We start from the raw sequence: 17,605 nt of genomic DNA, 5'->3' as shown, positions 1-17,605 counted from the left end.
ATGGCTGAAGAAAAACAAAATGAAGACTTTGGAGTGGCCTAGTCAAAGTCCTGACCTGAATCCAATTGAGATGTTATGGCATGACCTTAAAAAGGCGGTTCATGCTAGAAAACCCTCAAATAAAGCTGAATTACAACAATTCTGCAAAGATGAGTGGGCCAAAATTCCTCCAGAGCGCTGTAAAAGACTCATTGCAAGTTATCGCAAACGCTTGATTGCAGATATTGCTGCTAAGGGTGGCCCAACCAGTTATTAGGTTCAGGGGGCAATTACTTTTTCACACAGGGCCATGTAGGTTTGGATTTTTTCTCCCTAAATAATAAAAACCATCATTTAAAAACTGCATTTTGTGTTTACTTGTGTTATATTTGACTAATGGTTAAATGTGTTTGATGATCAGAAACATTTTGTGTGACAAACATGCAAAAGAATAAGAAATCAGGAGGGGGGCAAATTGTTTTTCACACCACTGTATTTACATATTTACATACAGTTCGTACGGTCTAGAACGGATTAATTGTATTTACATACAATCCTATGGGGGGAAACTGCTTCGGTTCACGACCAACTCGGTTTACGACCAAAGTTCTGTAACGAATTATGGTCGTGAACCGAGGTTCCACTGTATAAGTCTTAGAACAGTTAGTCCTAAGTTTATAGTTTTGCTAAAGCTGTTTGATTTTTATATGAGAATGCAGGCACATTTCATATTAAAGGAATAGTATACTATCACCCAGAAGTAAACCAGAGAGGCACAGGTAGAGAATGTCCACAGAGATAATCAGGTGTTAGATTTAAACTTAGTATGTTCGATCTATGATGTGTAAGTCCTAATTAATGTGCTACTGTGCAACCTAATGTAATAATAGTATGTTAACTGTATGTTTATGAAATGTCTTAAATTAACAGTATTCACATATGCAGCCTCAAGCTGTTTAATTCACATAAAGCTATAAAAAAAACTGTACTTGGATAGGAAAAATTATAACAATGGATAAAATAAAAATATTTTTATTTGTCTTGATATATTTTATTTTACATTGTGTACATTTCTTGTATTACAGTACTCGATTGATTCATTTTTGTTCTTGATTAATCTGGTCTTTTTAGCTAAATATAAGTTGAAATACCATATCTACATGTAGAATTAGGGTATTGTTTATTTATAGTTATTAGAGCAGGAATAAATTATTTGAAAGACAGGCTGATAACTTTCTCCACTCACAATTTTCTAAACTACTGTTAACATCATAAAAGAACAAGTTGTGACATTAAAAGAAGCCCAAAAACATGTGTTTTCAGAATTGTAGGTTTTTGACACCATTGTATTAATTTCAAAATGTAAAAGTATGCATTAAATGCATTTTGTCGGAGCTTGCAAATAATAAATTGCTTGATAAGGTAATTAAAACTGTGAAACATGTACCTTTTGTCAGACGCAACTACTAAATGTTATGCTCATATTTTGGCAGAGAACATCCAAAGTCCAGTGATAGGTGGGTGGTAGATAGATTTTGGTTTTTTTTTTTGTTTTTTTAATGCTTCTTTCCTTGTGGTTTATAGTGATGGCTGAGAAAAAAAATCAATCTCACGTTTTCATGGAGAACACAGAAAAAACGATGCATACTGTATGTCAAGTCACCCAGTTGTAAGCTGTTTGTGCAGTACTCTGATATCAAAGAAATATTTAACAATATTTAAACAAAACATTCATGCATATTGTGAGCATATGACTCAATGATTTTCCATGCAGATTACATGGCAAGAGTAATGAACTTTTTTCATGGACTTTTTTTGATATCGTTTACAATTGTCCAGCATTGGTCTCTGTAGATGTCTGTTTTATCATAAAGTTGGTTCTCTCATGAAAACATGAAATAACATTTTTTTCTCGGCAATAAATATAAGCCATATGAGGTAAGTAACACATAAAATATTACAATAATGTGACTATTACAGTGACAACCAAAATTACATAAATGTTCAACAAAGAATTAAACATAACCTGAATGTATAAGAATCCTCTGAAACAGTGGTGATGTTCGTGCTTTGTTGCCCATGATAGTGTAGAAGCAATACATTTTGTTATACAGGCACCAATAAAAATGCAGCTTTAGTGCAGACATTTCTATACCTATTCATTGTACAAAAAGCTACAAATAAAAACTTGTCCTTGGCGTATCAATGATGTGTTATAATGAAAAATACTCTGTTAATTTTTCACAGAACCTGTATGTCTTATTGTCAGCTGTTTGATTATTTCCAAAAGTATTTGTTGTTTGTTGGTTACATCTAATTTAATCCATTTTTCCCATTTGCCTACTTTATCTTCTTTTGTGGGGGAATCTGCTGCAACATATTGCAGATGTTAGAGGGAGCTGTTGCCCTGTGAAACCCAACAGACAGATGCTCTGGACACAATTGTAAAAGCACTAAAAAGATGTTTTTAATTATTTTTTATCAAAAGTGCCTTCACAACACCACATCCACCAAATACACTATAATAACACAATATATAACAATTCTCTCGTCCCAGAAGCTCTGTCACACTCCCTCTCAACTCTGGCTCTCTTGCTGGGTCTCCACTAGACCTTTTATGTAGTCCTTGACCCAGAAGTGCTTCTAACCTTCCGTCCATGTGATTCAACAGCACTTACGGATCAAATGGAGAGTTGTATTTTCTTCAGCCCGGAAGATATATGGGAAACAAAAATCCCCGTGTCTCCCTGCAGAGCTGTGAAGCCGAACTCCATCTCCCATAGTGCCCTGTGGGAATCCGGGGCACCACTAAGCTGCAGGGAAGTCGCCGTCTAGCGTCCTGAGTGTGTTGGCTAGGTTGAGCTGCCGGCCGTCCATCACAGTATGAATAAACATACATTACAGTTAGATGCATATAAACAGATACTGCATTCTCAAATTTAAAGAATGATCTGTCTGCTGAAAAGTACAGTGCATCCGGAAAGTATTCACAGCGCATCGCTTTTTCCACATTTTGTTATGTTACAGCCTTATTCCAAAATGGATTAAATTCATTTTTTTCCTCAGAATTCTACACACAACACCCCATAATGACAATGTGAAAAAGTTTACTTGAGGTTTTGCAAATTTATTAAAAATAAAAAACTGAGAAATCACATGTACATAAGTATTCACTTTGTCGATGCACCTTTGGCAGCAATTACAGCCTCAAGTCTTTTTGAATATGAAGCCACAAGTTTGGCACACCTATCCTTGGCCAGTCTCGCCCATTCTTTTTTGCAGCACCTCTCAAGCTCCATCAGGTTGGATGGGAAGCGTCGGTGCTGAAGCAGTCACACTTTGTTCAGAAGGATCTGCAAAGCTACCAATCTGCAAAGCCACCAAGAAAAAGACTTTGTTAACAAAGGTGCATCGACAAAGTGAATACTTATGTACATGTGATTTCTCAGTTTTTTTATTTTTAATAAATTTGCAAAAACCTCAAGTAAACTTTTTTCACGTTGTCATTATGGGGTGTTGTGTGTAGAATTCTGAGGAAAAAAATGAATTTAATCCATTTTGGAATAAGGCTGTAACATAAAATGTGGAAAAAGTGATGCGCTGTGAATACTTTCTGGATGCAATGTAGTATGACCATACATGGATCCTCTAAACTGGCCTATGTCCAAGGCCAGGGGTCCAGAGGTCGGGGGGCTTACATGAAAATTGAACCAGCTGAACCCAGGTGCACTTTAAGGCCAAAGCCTGTGTAACAAAGGACAATGTATTAATTAGTATTCTATATTTTTCTCTAGTTGTTATTAGGATATTAAATACTGATGGCTATAACATTATTTATTTTTTAAAATTGTTTTTATTAATTATAAGGCTTTACATAAACAATAATTAGAACCATCCATCCATTGTCCAACCCGCTATATCCTAACTACAGGATCACGGGGATCTGCTGGAGCCAATCCCAGCCAACATAGGGCGCAAGGCAGGAAACAAACCCTGGGAAGGGCACCAGCCCACTGCAGGGCGCGTATATACACACACACTAGGGACAATTTAGAATCGCCAATGCACCTAATCTGCATGTCTTTGGACTGTGGGAGGAAACCGAAGAACCCAAAGGAAACCCACACAGACACGGGGAGAACATGCAAACTCCATATGGGGAGAACCCAGGATGCAAACCCGGGTCTCCTAATTGCTACCCACTGCGCCACTGTGTCGCCCAAATTAGAACCACCACAAATAAATATTTTCACAAAAATAGAGCACCTACATTAATTACACCTTAAAAAATATAGTGGTAAAACAAATTCAAGAGACTAGAACTCCAAAAAATAGAAATCATGCCATATATCAATTAGGCCTGAATGGTCCACAAGCAATATCAAGGGGTCAGATTCTCACAGAGCAATTACTTTTTGGGCCAGGGTATAACTGCCCCTTAAGTTTTTTCTCCAGCTCTTTAACAAATATATTTGCTAATAACTTCTCTTTGTCTTATCTACTGGGAAACAATGCCTAAGGGTAAATTTTAAAGGAAATTGACTGTATACAGTATATACCTAAGGTTAAGGCTGCCACCACTGTCAATCTGAAAATACAGACATTCCAGGAGAAAAATGATGACTGTATAGGACACACATGATACCTTATGATTCCCTACGATACCACAGTTTAACTTTACATTCTCTTAAGGTGTTTTAGTAATGTCTGTTGATTTTGGCAATAGTTCATGGTAATCTCAAAACAAATATGTCAACTGTGAAAATGATAATAGTCATACTTATTCTCAAACCCACTTCCAGTTCAATGAATTGTGTGTTATACACACCAGCCATCTAGATAGCTTAGATCTACCGGTCAGTTGTCTCTTGTTGTTCCTCGTACTAATTGTAAAACTAAGTGGGACAGGGCTTTTGCATCTTCTGCACCTCATCTTTGGAGATCTTTACCTAATTACATTAAGGAGTCCCCATCACCTGAACTGTTTAAAATGAGATTGAAGACGGATTTCTATTCTCTCCCTTTCCCTGACCTTCAGTGATACCGATGGTTCCCTCCTCTTAGTCATTTGATTGTTTCAATTTTACCGCTGGTTGTATTGTATTTTATTTTATATGTTTTAATGTAAAGTACTTTGGCTACAGCATTACTGATGTTGTTTTAAATGACCTCTATAAATACATTGATATTGACATTATCAGAGTGTTTTTGGAATCGTGGGTTTTTAACAACACAGTCTGAAATCCCAGAGCTTGCAAGTAATAAATCGCTTGATAAGGTATTAAACAAGCATGTTTGTCAGATGCAACTGCTGTGTGTTACGTTCATATTTTGGTAGAGAATGACCAAAGTCAGGTGATCGATGGTATTTGAAGTGGCATCTGTGGAGATGTTATTTAATTATTTTGTTGTAAACTGTAAGGCATGGACTCTGAAACGAACCTGCAAATGCAGAGTGAGTTATTTAATTTTATAATGGATTCTCTTTAATACCTTTGCACCTGTCCTTTTCAGAATGACCGCATGGCTAATTTCATATCTTCAGTTTCGGGAAAATCATTAACTTTCACACAGTCAGTTTTAAGCTCATCCTCTGCCTGAGTCATGTAGTTGATGTAGAAATTTAAGAAGTGTCTGGATGAGATATTGGGACAGCGTAGTTATTAGAAAAACAATTGAGCCTGATGGACTGAAGGGGCTCCTCTTTTTTATCAAATTTATTATGTTTTGATCATGAAACAGGATGTGCATGAACAAGAATGCAAAATCATTTGTTTCCTGAAATAACAATGACCATTCCATTCTCATTCACAAAAAACACATGGAAACTCTTCTGGCCATAGACAAATAAAGCTCTCATCTTTTAAATTCTTAAAGAAGACAGTTTTTTTTTTTTAAATGCATTGTTAAATTTTTGAAATGTTGAACCGTTGATCCTTAATCCCTCTTTTTTGGTTTGAGAAGCTAACTTTAAAACTTGTTGGTTAAGTGTATCCCAGAAACAACAGAAATTCAAAGATACTGTAGCAGATGGATCCTTTCCACATACCTTTTATTTTTTAGACACCTTTAGTTTAAAAACTATTACATGGACCTACATAATTTTAATATAACTAAAAAAAAATGTGTAAGGGGGTGGTGGTTTGGGGACAGAATTTGCATTGCAGGCCTACTATTTTATGGTTTCCATAGAATTGATAAAATTCAGTATTAAAAGGAACATATATACTCAGCAAAAAAAGAAACGTCCCTTTTTCAGGACTGTGTATTTCAACAATAATGTTTTAAAAATCCAAATAACTTTACAGATCTTCATTGTAAAGGGTTTAAACAATGTTTTCCATGCATGTTCAATTAACCATAATCAATTAATTAACATGCACCTGTGGAATGGTCGTTAAGACCTTAACAGCTTACAGAAAGTAGGCATTTAAGGTCACAGTTCTAAAAACACAGGACACTAAAGAGACTTGTCTACCGACTGTGAAAAACACCCAAAGAAAGATGCCCAGGGTCCCTGCTCATCTGCGTGAACGTGCATTAGGCATGCTGCAGGGAGGCATGAGGACTGCTGATGTGGCTAGGCAATAAATTGCCATGTCCGCACTGTGAGACGCCTAAGACAGCGCTACAGGGAGACAGGAAGGACAGCTGATCATCCTCGCAGTGGAAGAGTCCGGATCTCAATCCCATTGAGCACGTCTGGGACCTGTTGGATCGCAGGGTGAGGGCTAGGGCCATTCCCCCCAGAAATGTCCAAGAACTTGCAGGTGCCTTGGTGGAAGAGTGCGGTAACATCTCACAGCAAGAACTGACAAATCTGGTCCAGTCCATGAGGAGGAGATGCACTGCAGTACTTCAAGCAGCTGGTGGCCACACCAGATACTGACTGGTACTTTTGATTTTGAGCCTTCCTTCATTCAGGGACACATTGTAAAACATTTTTAGTTTATGTCTTATGGTGTTGACTCTTTTAGTGTTCATACAAATATTTACACATTAAGTTTACTGAAAGTAAAAACAGTTGAAAGTCAGAGGACGTTTCTTTTTTTGCTGAGTATATAATTTAATATTGTGTTATATAAATGGAATTGTTTTGGAATGGGGCTTTATGTTAAACTTTTGTATATCAGGCACCCTAATGGAGTTGGGCATCTCTCCAATTGTGACCTCTGGATTAATTATGCAGCTGTTAGCTGGAGCTAAAATTATTGAGGTTGGGGATACACCAAAAGACAGAGCACTTTTTAATGGAGCCCAGAAATGTAAGTACATAGAATTAAATAATGTTAAAGTAGTACTGTAATATTTTTACTATTTTAGGTGTTTGCTTGTCTTGGTATTATTGCTTTCTATTTTGTAAACTAAACCACAATTGCCAGTTTAATTCAGTTTGTTTCAATTTATTTTTGCATAAGGCTCTTCATTTAAAGTAGGCATGGAGGGCATACGCAGATTTGAAGTACAAAATGGAAACACAAATGTAATTTCCTTGCAGAATATTTATACATAGAAAGTATAGCAAGTTAAATGAATAACAATAGAAAGAGTCATATACAGTGGTACCTTGAGATACGAGTGCCCCAACATACGAGTTTTTTGAGATACGAGCCGTCACTAGGTCGACTTTTTGCCTTGAGTTACGAACCAAAATTTGAAATACGAGCCATCAAAGGGCTTGTCGCCGCACATTCCGAGGAACTAACGACAGAGGAGTTGACGGAACTACAGATGCAGCAACATATGGAGGTTCTGCAGGAGATCGTTATCGTAGAGGAGGCAGAGGCGGAGGAGGTTACCTCATAAAGTGAGATGAAGGAAGTGTTTGCAATGTGGGAAAAAGTTTTGAACTTTAAAGAAAAGAAACACCCTGAAAAAGTTACAACTGATAGTGCAGCGGGGCTCTTTAATGACATTTGCCTAACTCATTTCAGAAACATTCTAAAGGGGGAGGACCAAACAAAGCTCCTTGGATAGGTTTCTATTGAAACACCTTGAGAATGAAAGTGAGGAAAGAGTGGCAAAAAAGAAAATAAAAACTAGTGAAGAAGAAAATTAAGTTAAGCAAAAGTGAAAGAAAAAATATTACAATACGCTAATTGGCTTCGCCAACATCTGTTTATTTCCTTAGATTCTCTTTTATGTATTAGTTTTTATTTTGTTTGTATACAATATTTGTTCATTATTAATTCATTTTACTTATGTTGAAAACACTTAACAAAAAATTGGGGTGCTTTTTTGGGGACTGGCACGAATTAATCTCATTTCAATTAATTTCAATGGGGAAAACTGATTAGAGATATGAGCATTTTGACTTATGAGCTTAGTCACGGAACGAATTAAACTCGTATCTCAAGGTACCACTGTACTTTTCACATGAAATCGTGTTAGCATTTAATAGCAAAAATATGTGTTGACTTTACATTGGAGAGGAAAAGACAAATTTCACTTAGCAGTATTTATGGAGAAAAATTTACTTTTTGGGGTTCCATAGTTGAGTGGAATAAGCAACATAAATGTGTGTCTGACCTAAGCCAACTGACAATATCCAATTTCCCTTGCATCCAGTGGTATAATATGGCTTATACACTAGACTAACTCTAGCTTTAATATGAAAATCTTTCATATAGTCTTTAATATTGATGGCAAAGGGTCTTCACCCCTTTGACAGTTCTATTTCATGGATACTTAACGTAGCTTGACTACAGTACTAAACAGATGTTTCTGCAATATGAACAGCCTATTTCAGCCTCTTCACTTACCTTATTCTGTACTAAAGCAATCAACTTTCATTTTAATTCTGAGATTAACATGGCATCCTCTACCCTAGCAGACTATGAAGTTGGTCAGTAAAACTATTGAAAATATTTACTTCTGTCAGTTAAAGGTTCATGTAAATTAACATATCACAGATTATTGTTTTTATTGTGTTTTAAAAAATATTCCAACCTTTTAATGTCATATTATATGAAGTGCTTTATTATGAATTGAAAATTAAACCCTGAATGATTTTTTTTTTCTTTTCCTTAGTATTTGGAATGATTATAACTATTGGTCAAGCCATTGTCTATGTCATGACAGGAATGTATGGAGATCCTGCAGAAATGGGTGCTGGTATTTGTCTATTAATTATTATTCAGGTGAGAAACACAATATTTTTTCATAATATTTAGCATGATCACACCCACCACATACCCATTTTTAATACAAAAAATTGTAGTTTCTGTAATTCCCAGTGGCGCTATGTAATATTTCTTGTGTGCTCTTAGGAGTTTGATTGTTTTTAATGTGATTGAGTATATTCTGTTGTAGCTCTTTGTTGCTGGCCTGATTGTTTTACTTTTGGATGAGTTACTTCAAAAAGGCTATGGTCTTGGATCTGGAATATCATTGTTTATTGCTACCAACATCTGTGAAACAATTGTGTGGAAAGCCTTCAGTCCAACCACAATCAACACCGGCAGAGGTAACTGCATAACTGTTAATATATGCCTGCATGTACAGTTTGTGTGTGCATTATGGATTTTGTTTTAACAGAACAACTTTTGTTTGCATTTCACTGAAGAAAAGTGTTTAATTGATAAAACAGAAATTTTAGAAAATTTATGTTAACAGTAATTGGTATTGTTCAGTTTAAAGCAGACTGTCTCCTTATTTTAACAAGGACTTTTTTTAGGAATGTTTATAATTAATAGTGGATGAGAATTTGCCATTTGAATAATACATTATAACTCTTATTATAGCTTTGAAAAATAACTTGTGTGATTAGAAATTATAACATGTTATCTAACGATAGTAATATGTAATAACTCTTAGTTTTGGTAGGTTCAGCTAATGAATTATACAACTGCTTGCATAACTACAACTTTGTCTTTTAACTAGAAAATATTTGTTTGTTGGTACATGCAGTGTGTGTATAATATTGTTAAACTATAAATTTGTTTTCTTTTTCTTTTTTTTTTCTTTGAAGGAACTGAATTTGAGGGTGCAGTGATTGCTCTGTTTCATTTGCTGGCTACTAGGTCTGATAAAGTTCGTGCTCTCCGTGAAGCTTTTTATCGTCAGAATTTGCCTAATCTCATGAACCTTATTGCTACAATCTTTGTATTTGCTGTTGTCATTTATTTTCAGGTACAGTTATATGTTGATTATTTTACATTAAGATTGTATGAAGAAATTCTGCTTTTATTGAAAACAATTTGTAAAAAATTGTCAGTTTATAGCATTTTTAAGTCAGCCTAGTCCATTTCAGAGTTGTGCAGTGCCAGAGCCTATCTAGGTAGGTTTAGCTGTAAAGCAGATCAACCCTGAACAGGATGCCAGTCCAAAGCAGTGTACATTCACACACCTAGTCAATATGGAACTGCCAGTTAGCCTAACCTCTATGTCTTTGTGAAATATGGAAGTAAAACCCACACAGCCATGGGAAGAGAATGCACACCTCACACAGACAATGTCCTGGTGCAGAATGTGGACCCAGAGCACAAGATTCATAAGGTAGACTTTCCTAAGAATTGTGGTACTGCCACCCAGACACCATGTAAATCGTAAATATTTTTATTGATGAGTATGCTTTATGAATACTTTATTTGGTTATCGCTAACATTTTCAGATATTTAATCCTAAAAGTTTTAACTTGTTTTTCATTGAATTGCAAACTCATTTTTTTGCCTTCAACTTTTTACTTTCAGGGATTCCGTGTAGATCTGCCAATCAAATCTGCCCGCTACCGTGGTCAGTACAGTAGCTATCCTATCAAGCTTTTTTATACCTCAAACATTCCCATTATTCTTCAGTCAGCATTGGTTTCAAACCTATATGTGATTTCTCAGATGCTTTCTGTTCGCTTCAGTGGAAACTTTCTTGTCAATTTGCTTGGACAGTGGGCGGTAAGTATTGTTTACCTGAGAAGCACCTTTCTGGTGAATTTACAAGTTTTGAATTTCAGAGCATTGTTATTCCATTTTTACATTTATATATCCTAGCATAGTGTTTGATAAATCAAAACCTTACAATTTACCTATATAGTTAAAAGTCTTAAGCAAATAATTCTAAAAACTTGTACAGTATATGAAAGCATATGACTGAAATACCATTCATCTCTTTATTGTTCTTGTTTGCAATATGTTTAGGATGTAAGTGGAGGTGGTCCAGCGCGATCATATCCAGTTGGTGGCCTCTGTTACTACCTGTCGCCACCGGAATCAATGGGTGCAATTTTTGAAGATCCTATACATGTTGTTGTATATATTATTTTCATGCTTGGTTCATGTGCCTTCTTCTCCAAAACATGGATTGATGTTTCTGGTTCATCCGCAAAGGATGTGAGTAACTCTTGCTTGTTTTTTTGATTTTTCAACTTCTAAATAATAATAAATAATTAGTTACTACTAATAATAAAAATAATTAAATACTCATACTGTGTAATTTACAACAAGAAAAACACAAATTACAAAAGTTTGTATGGAATGAGTCTAGTACTAAGAAAATATGCTTTGCTAGAATATATATTAAGCCATTGTCTTGTTTTGCTTTACAGCAGCAATTTTTTATATTTTTGACAGTTTTATTTTAAGGCCATAATTCACTATAAATTGGAGAGTGTGAGGAAACTAATGCCATGCTTTCTACTCAGTAAGGTGTATTGTATGTTATATTTCATATCATACGCATCCTTAGATTTTTCTGTTTAGCACCTAAGACATATGACCAAGTCAAAACAGTCCAGTAAGGACAGGAATTCATTCCACAGTTTACATGTAGGAGTGTTAGTATGGATGTTCAATTTGCCAAGAAGAATGACTCTCTGGGAGAAAGAACTTCAGTGTGTTAAAAGATCAGTTGGATCAGATAAGAAAGACCCGTTGTATTTTGAGGGATGATAGACAACAATAAGTTAGACAGGACCAGATTTCATTATTAGTTTAAGAGCCAGACACTTGAAAGAAAATGGAAAGTCAACTGGCATTCTTTTGACGTTTAACTCCTATCTAGCAATTACTGCAACCTTGTCTTGAGGTATAAGCCTCTGTGAGAGACGTGAAGTTATTCTGTTTTTGCCAAGTTTATGTTACGCATATCACATCAAGGTTGGACTCTGTAATGAATTCTGATAGCAGCAATGTTTTGCCATTAAGAGATCATGGGTTAAACAATGTAATATTAACTGATTAGTTGTGCACTGATCCATAGGATGCAGTTATTTTAACATATTGAAAATTTGGCACACTGACACTCCCAATTCCAAAGCCATGAGTAAGATGGCATATTCCTGAGCAAATGTTGCCACTGAACTTTTCATTCACAGCCAGACGGTGACAATGACCTGACCCGTGACGTAAATATTTTTGGTGCCACACAATGCCAATGTCTTTTAAGATATTCCAATCTGACCACTTTCTCTGAACAAATGGTTTAATATGGAAGAGTTTGTCACTAGAGTATTTCAGCATAATATAGAGCAATACTGATAGTAGCAGAGGTGTGGAGAATGTAAGACTGGAAAGAGTGGGGTGGCGCAGATGAGCGATGATAGATAAAGCAACAAAAAATCCAGAAGAAGCATAGTAGGAGATATTACAAGATGCACATGAAAGATAAATATCAGAATCCGGAGGTTCCAACATACAGCCACATACATATAATCCTGGGGATTTACAGGCGTGATTGTCTCAAAGCCGCAAGCCAGGTGGCTGTAAACATCAGATCACTTCTTAGTCATTCCCAGTTGAGGCATGTACAGAAGGAATGGATAGCAATCCAGAATATCTGTTGTAATCAAGGAGACAGAACCTCCCCAGCCACTAGATCTCTAAGGTTCAGAGAAAAAATGTTCATAGATTAAGCATCAGACAGGAATAAGCAATCAAAAGAAAGTCTCATCCAGTGAACCACAGAAAGATTCTGTTGTCCCGAGACTGTGAAACCAATCAAGGCAAAGTCCATAAAAATAAATTCAAAATCAATACTATTCAAGTCTATTTCATCCATGAACTATACATATCTTCTTCTTTCGGCTTCTATCGTAAGGGGTTGCCACAGCGGATCATCTTCTTCCGTATCTTTTTGTCCTCTGCATCTTGTTCTGTTACACCCATCACCTGCATGTCCTCTCTCACCACATCCATAAACCTTCGCTTAGGCTTTCCTCTTTTCCTCTTCCTGGCAGCTCTATTCTTAGCTTCCTTCTCCCAATATACTCAGCATCTCTCCTCTGCACATGTCCAAACCAGCACAATCTTGCCTCTTTGACTTTGTCTCCCAACGGTCCAACTTGAGCTGACCCTCTAATGTACTCATTTGTAATCCTATACTTCCTTGTCACGCCCAATGCAAATCTTAGCATCTTTATCTCTGCTACCTCCTGCTTTCTGGTCAGTGCCACCTCCTCCAGCCCATATAACATAGCTGGTCTCACTACCGTCCTGTAGACCTTTCCTTTCACTCTTGCTGATCCCCGTCTGTCACAAATTACTCCTGACACTCTTCTCCACCCATTCCACCCTGCCTGCACTCTCTTTTCACCTCTCTTCCACAATCCCCATTACTCTGTACTGTTGATCCCAAGTATTTAAACTCATCCACCTTTGCCAACTCTACTCCCTGCATCCTCACCATTCCACTGACCTCCCTCTCATTTACACACATGTATTCTGTCTTGTTCCTACTGACCTTCATTCCTCTCCTCTCTAGAGCATATCTCCACTTCTCTAGGGTCTCCTCAACCTGCTCCCTACTATCGCTACAGATCACAATGTCATCAGCAAACATCATAGTCCATGGGGACTCCTGTCTAATCTAGTCTGTCAACCTGTCCATCACCATTGCAAATAAGAAAGGGCTCAGAGCCGATCCCTGATGTAATCCCACCTCCAACTTGAATGCATCCGTCACTCCTACCGCAGACCTCACCACTGTCACACTCCCCTCGTACATATCCTGTACAACCCTTATGTACTTCTCTGCCACTCCGGACTTCCTCATACAATACCACAGCTCCTCTCGAGGCACCCTATCATATGCTTTCTCCAGGTCCACAAAGATGCAATGCAACTCCTTCTGGCCTTCTCTAAACTTCTCCATCAACATCCTCAGAGCAAACATTGCATCTGTGGTGCTCTTTCTTGGCATGAAACCATACTGCTGCTCACTAATCATCACCTCACTTCTTAACCTAGCTTCCACTACTCTTTCCCATAACTTCATGCTGTGGCTCATCAATTTTATTCCCCTGTAGTTACTGCAGTCCTGCACATCCCCCTTATTCTTAAATATCGGCACCAGTACACTTCTTCTCCACTCCTCAGGCATCCTCTCACTTTCCAAGATTCCATTAAACAATCTGGTTAAAACTCCACTGCCATCTCTCCTAAACACCTCCATGCTTCCACAGGTATGTCATCTGGACCAACGGCCTTTCCATTTTCATCCTCTTCATAGCTGTCCTTACTTCCTCCTTGCTAATCCATTGCACTTCCTGATTCACTATCTCCACATCATCCAACCTCTTCTCTCTCTCGTTCTCTTCATTCATCAGCCTCTCAAAGTACTCTTTCCATCTGCTCAACACACTCTCCTCTCTTGTGAGTATGTTTCTATCTTTATCTTTTATCAGCCTAACCTGCTGCACATCTTTCCCAGCTCGGTTCCTCTGTCTAGCCAATTGGTACAGGTCCTTTTCTCCTCCTTATTGTTCAACCTCTCATACAACTCATCATACGCCTTTTCTTTATCCTTCACCACCTCTCTCTTCACCTTGCGTCTTATCTCCTTGTACTCTTGTCTACTTTCTGCATCTCTCTGACTATCCCACTTCTTCTTTGCCATCCTCTTCCTCTGTATACTCTCCTGTATTTCCTCATTCCACCACCAGGTTTCCTTTTCCTCCTTCCTCTTTCCAGATGTCATGCCAAGCACCCTTCTTGCTGTCACCCTTACTACATCTGCTGTAGTTTCCCAGCTGTCTGGTAATCTTCACTGCCACCCAGTGCCTGTCTCACCTCTCCCTAAACTCAACCTTGCAGTCTTCCCTTTTCAACTTCCATCATTTGATCCTTGGCTCTGCCCTCACTCTCTTCCTCTTCTTGATCTCCAATGTCATCCTACAGACCACCATCCTATGCTGCTTAACTACACTTTCCCCTGCCACCACTTTGCAGTCTTCAATCTCCTTCAGATCAACTCTTCTGCATAGGATGTAATCTACCTGTGTGCATCTTCCTCCACTCTTGTACGTAACCCTATGTTCCTCCCTCTTCTTAAAATACATATTCACCACAGCCATGTCCATCCTTTTTGCAAAATCCACTGTCCTCTGACCTTCTTCATTCCTCTCCTTGACACCATAAATACCCATCACCTCCTCGTCTCTGCTGTTCCCTTCACCAACATGCCCATTGAAATCCGCTCCAATCACCATTTTCTGTCCATTGGGTACACTCTTCATCACTTCATCCAACTCACTCCAAAAATCTTCTTTCTCGCTCATTGCACACCCAACCTGCAGTGCATATGCACTAACAACATTCATCATCACACCTCCAATTTCCAGCTTCATAATCATTACTCTGCCTGACACTCTTTTCACCTCCAAAACACTCTTGACATACTGTTCCTTCAGAATAACACCTACCCCATTTCTCCTCCTATCCACACTATGATAGAACAATTTGAATCCACCTCCAGTCCACCTGGCCTTACTCCCCTTCCATTTAGTCTCTTGCACGCACAATATATCAACTTTCCTTCTATCCATTATATCTGCTAACTCTTTCCCCTTACCAGTGATGCTGCCAACATTCAAAATTCTTATGCTCAGTTCCACTCTCTTTACTTTCCTCCTCTCCTCCTGCCTCCGGACATGTCTACCTCCTCTTTTTATATTAAAAGAAAATGAAAGAAGTGCAAAAAGTGCAAGGTTAATGCTAATTTTAACAATGAGCGCAACAAAATGCGCACCCCATCATCCCCTTATCTGTTGCTGCTTTTATTTTCCACAAAATAAATTTACAGATGCAACTATTCAGGTCATCTCATTGTTTCCTCTCCTGGCTGAATTGAAAGAAAGATAGAAAAGCCAAAGAAAACCAACAAAAATAACTGATTTTTAAGCTATGTAAGAACAAACAACATAACACCCCCCACTGGCACCAACCCATCCCACCCCATGTGAATCTGCTGTTTAAACAAAACACAAAAAAGGATGAAAAGAGTCTGCAAGTAAACCGACACACACACCATGCATGAGCGCAGGACAATCTAAACAAAATTTAAAAGAAAAAGGAAAGCTGCTCGCAGGAAAAACTACATCACAGAGCAAACCCCAATCAGCTCTTTACTAAGTGAATGGCGTGATGCCAGTTGTGGATAGTAGAGCTGAAAGAGTTGTTGAGACGCAGAAAGATCTTGGAGGACAAGATCATAAAAGGAAGACTTCCAGGTAGTAGGAGAGACAAGGGCAGGAGATTTCCAGTGAGATGCTAAAATCTGTTTAGCTGCAGTGGTCACTGACAGGCTCTGCTGAAAGTGAGAAAGAGAGAGTGAGGGAAGAGATGAAAAATCTAGGAGGAGGAGAACTTGAGAAGACAATGGAATGGGAAAAGAAAAATTTGTAGAGAGGGATTCTGGTACAAAATGGCAGAGAGTCATAGCCAGAGGGCATTCACAGAACATGTGGATTAAAGTGCCAGGGACTTTAAGAGGACAAAGGTGACATAGGGGATGTAATACTATTCCCATTAAATGGCATCTCCAGGGAGTAAGGTATAGTTTGTGAACACATTTAAATTGTTTGTGCTGGTGATCATAATTTTTAGAACAGTTTTTAATATTTAGAGAGTTTTCCAGTGCAACGCAGAGGATAGGAAATGGTCTGTTAACCAGTTAGACATAATTGGGAGAGTTTTGAGGGAAGCTTTAAGGAAAAGAGAATAGAGACCAGATACTGGTTTGGAATTATGAGAAAGGGATGAAGTAAATGAGTACAGGGGATGCATTGGAAGAGAGGGGGACTCCACATGTACTGAGCACAGACGTCAGCTGCAAATTGAAAAAAATAGGAGGTGGAAGGGATAGGATGCCTGGATCAAAGAGAAAGGAATGAGTCTAGCCCGGACTCATTAAATTTATCTCCTAGGACTGATATACCAAACTGAGAAATTGGACACCCTTCGATATTTAGGGCAGAATTATGAAATAAAGAAATTTGGGGGTCCATCTTGGCAGCAGACTGCGGTGGGCTGGCACCCTGCCCAGGGTTTGTTTCCTGCCTTGCACCCTGTGTTGGCTGGGATTGACTCCAGCAGACCCCCGTGACCCTGTAGTTAGGATATAGCGGGTTGGATAATGGATAGATGGATGGATGGATGGATGGATCTTGGCAGTAGACCCATCACTTTTTCAACCTTCCTCCATATCTGAAAGAATAAGAGACAATGGGGCCAATAATAGGAGAAAGGGACTTTATTAGAAATGGAAATTAAGTTGTGCAATGAGGGGACATATATTTTGTTTCTATGGGCAGTCATGAAGGGGAATACTGGGGAGAGCAGACCCAGCTCTAGACTGGCCTTAGAGTGCAAGATGGTACATCTCAAAATCAGGGAGGGAGACACCACCATCTGACCTG

The 17,605-nt window shown here is 38.0% G+C and overlaps 1 protein-coding gene across 1 annotated transcript in view; it reads left to right on the top strand.

The window, feature by feature from the left end:
• The window catches only part of LOC120534053 (protein transport protein Sec61 subunit alpha), a 58,328-nt gene that overhangs the window by 34,937 nt on the left and 5,786 nt on the right, over positions 1-17,605 (top strand). The window contains exons 5-10 of the mRNA XM_039761293.1: positions 7,113-7,244; positions 9,010-9,119; positions 9,292-9,445; positions 9,950-10,110; positions 10,671-10,868; positions 11,112-11,303. Of these exons, the coding sequence (XP_039617227.1) occupies positions 7,113-7,244; positions 9,010-9,119; positions 9,292-9,445; positions 9,950-10,110; positions 10,671-10,868; positions 11,112-11,303 (947 nt within the window). The remainder of the gene's footprint in view (positions 1-7,112; positions 7,245-9,009; positions 9,120-9,291; positions 9,446-9,949; positions 10,111-10,670; positions 10,869-11,111; positions 11,304-17,605) is intronic.

Source organism: Polypterus senegalus, chromosome 8 (assembly GCF_016835505.1).
Source record: "Polypterus senegalus isolate Bchr_013 chromosome 8, ASM1683550v1, whole genome shotgun sequence".
NCBI classification, from domain to species: Eukaryota; Metazoa; Chordata; class Cladistia; order Polypteriformes; family Polypteridae; genus Polypterus; species Polypterus senegalus.
This window is presented reverse-complemented; position numbering and strand designations above follow the sequence as displayed.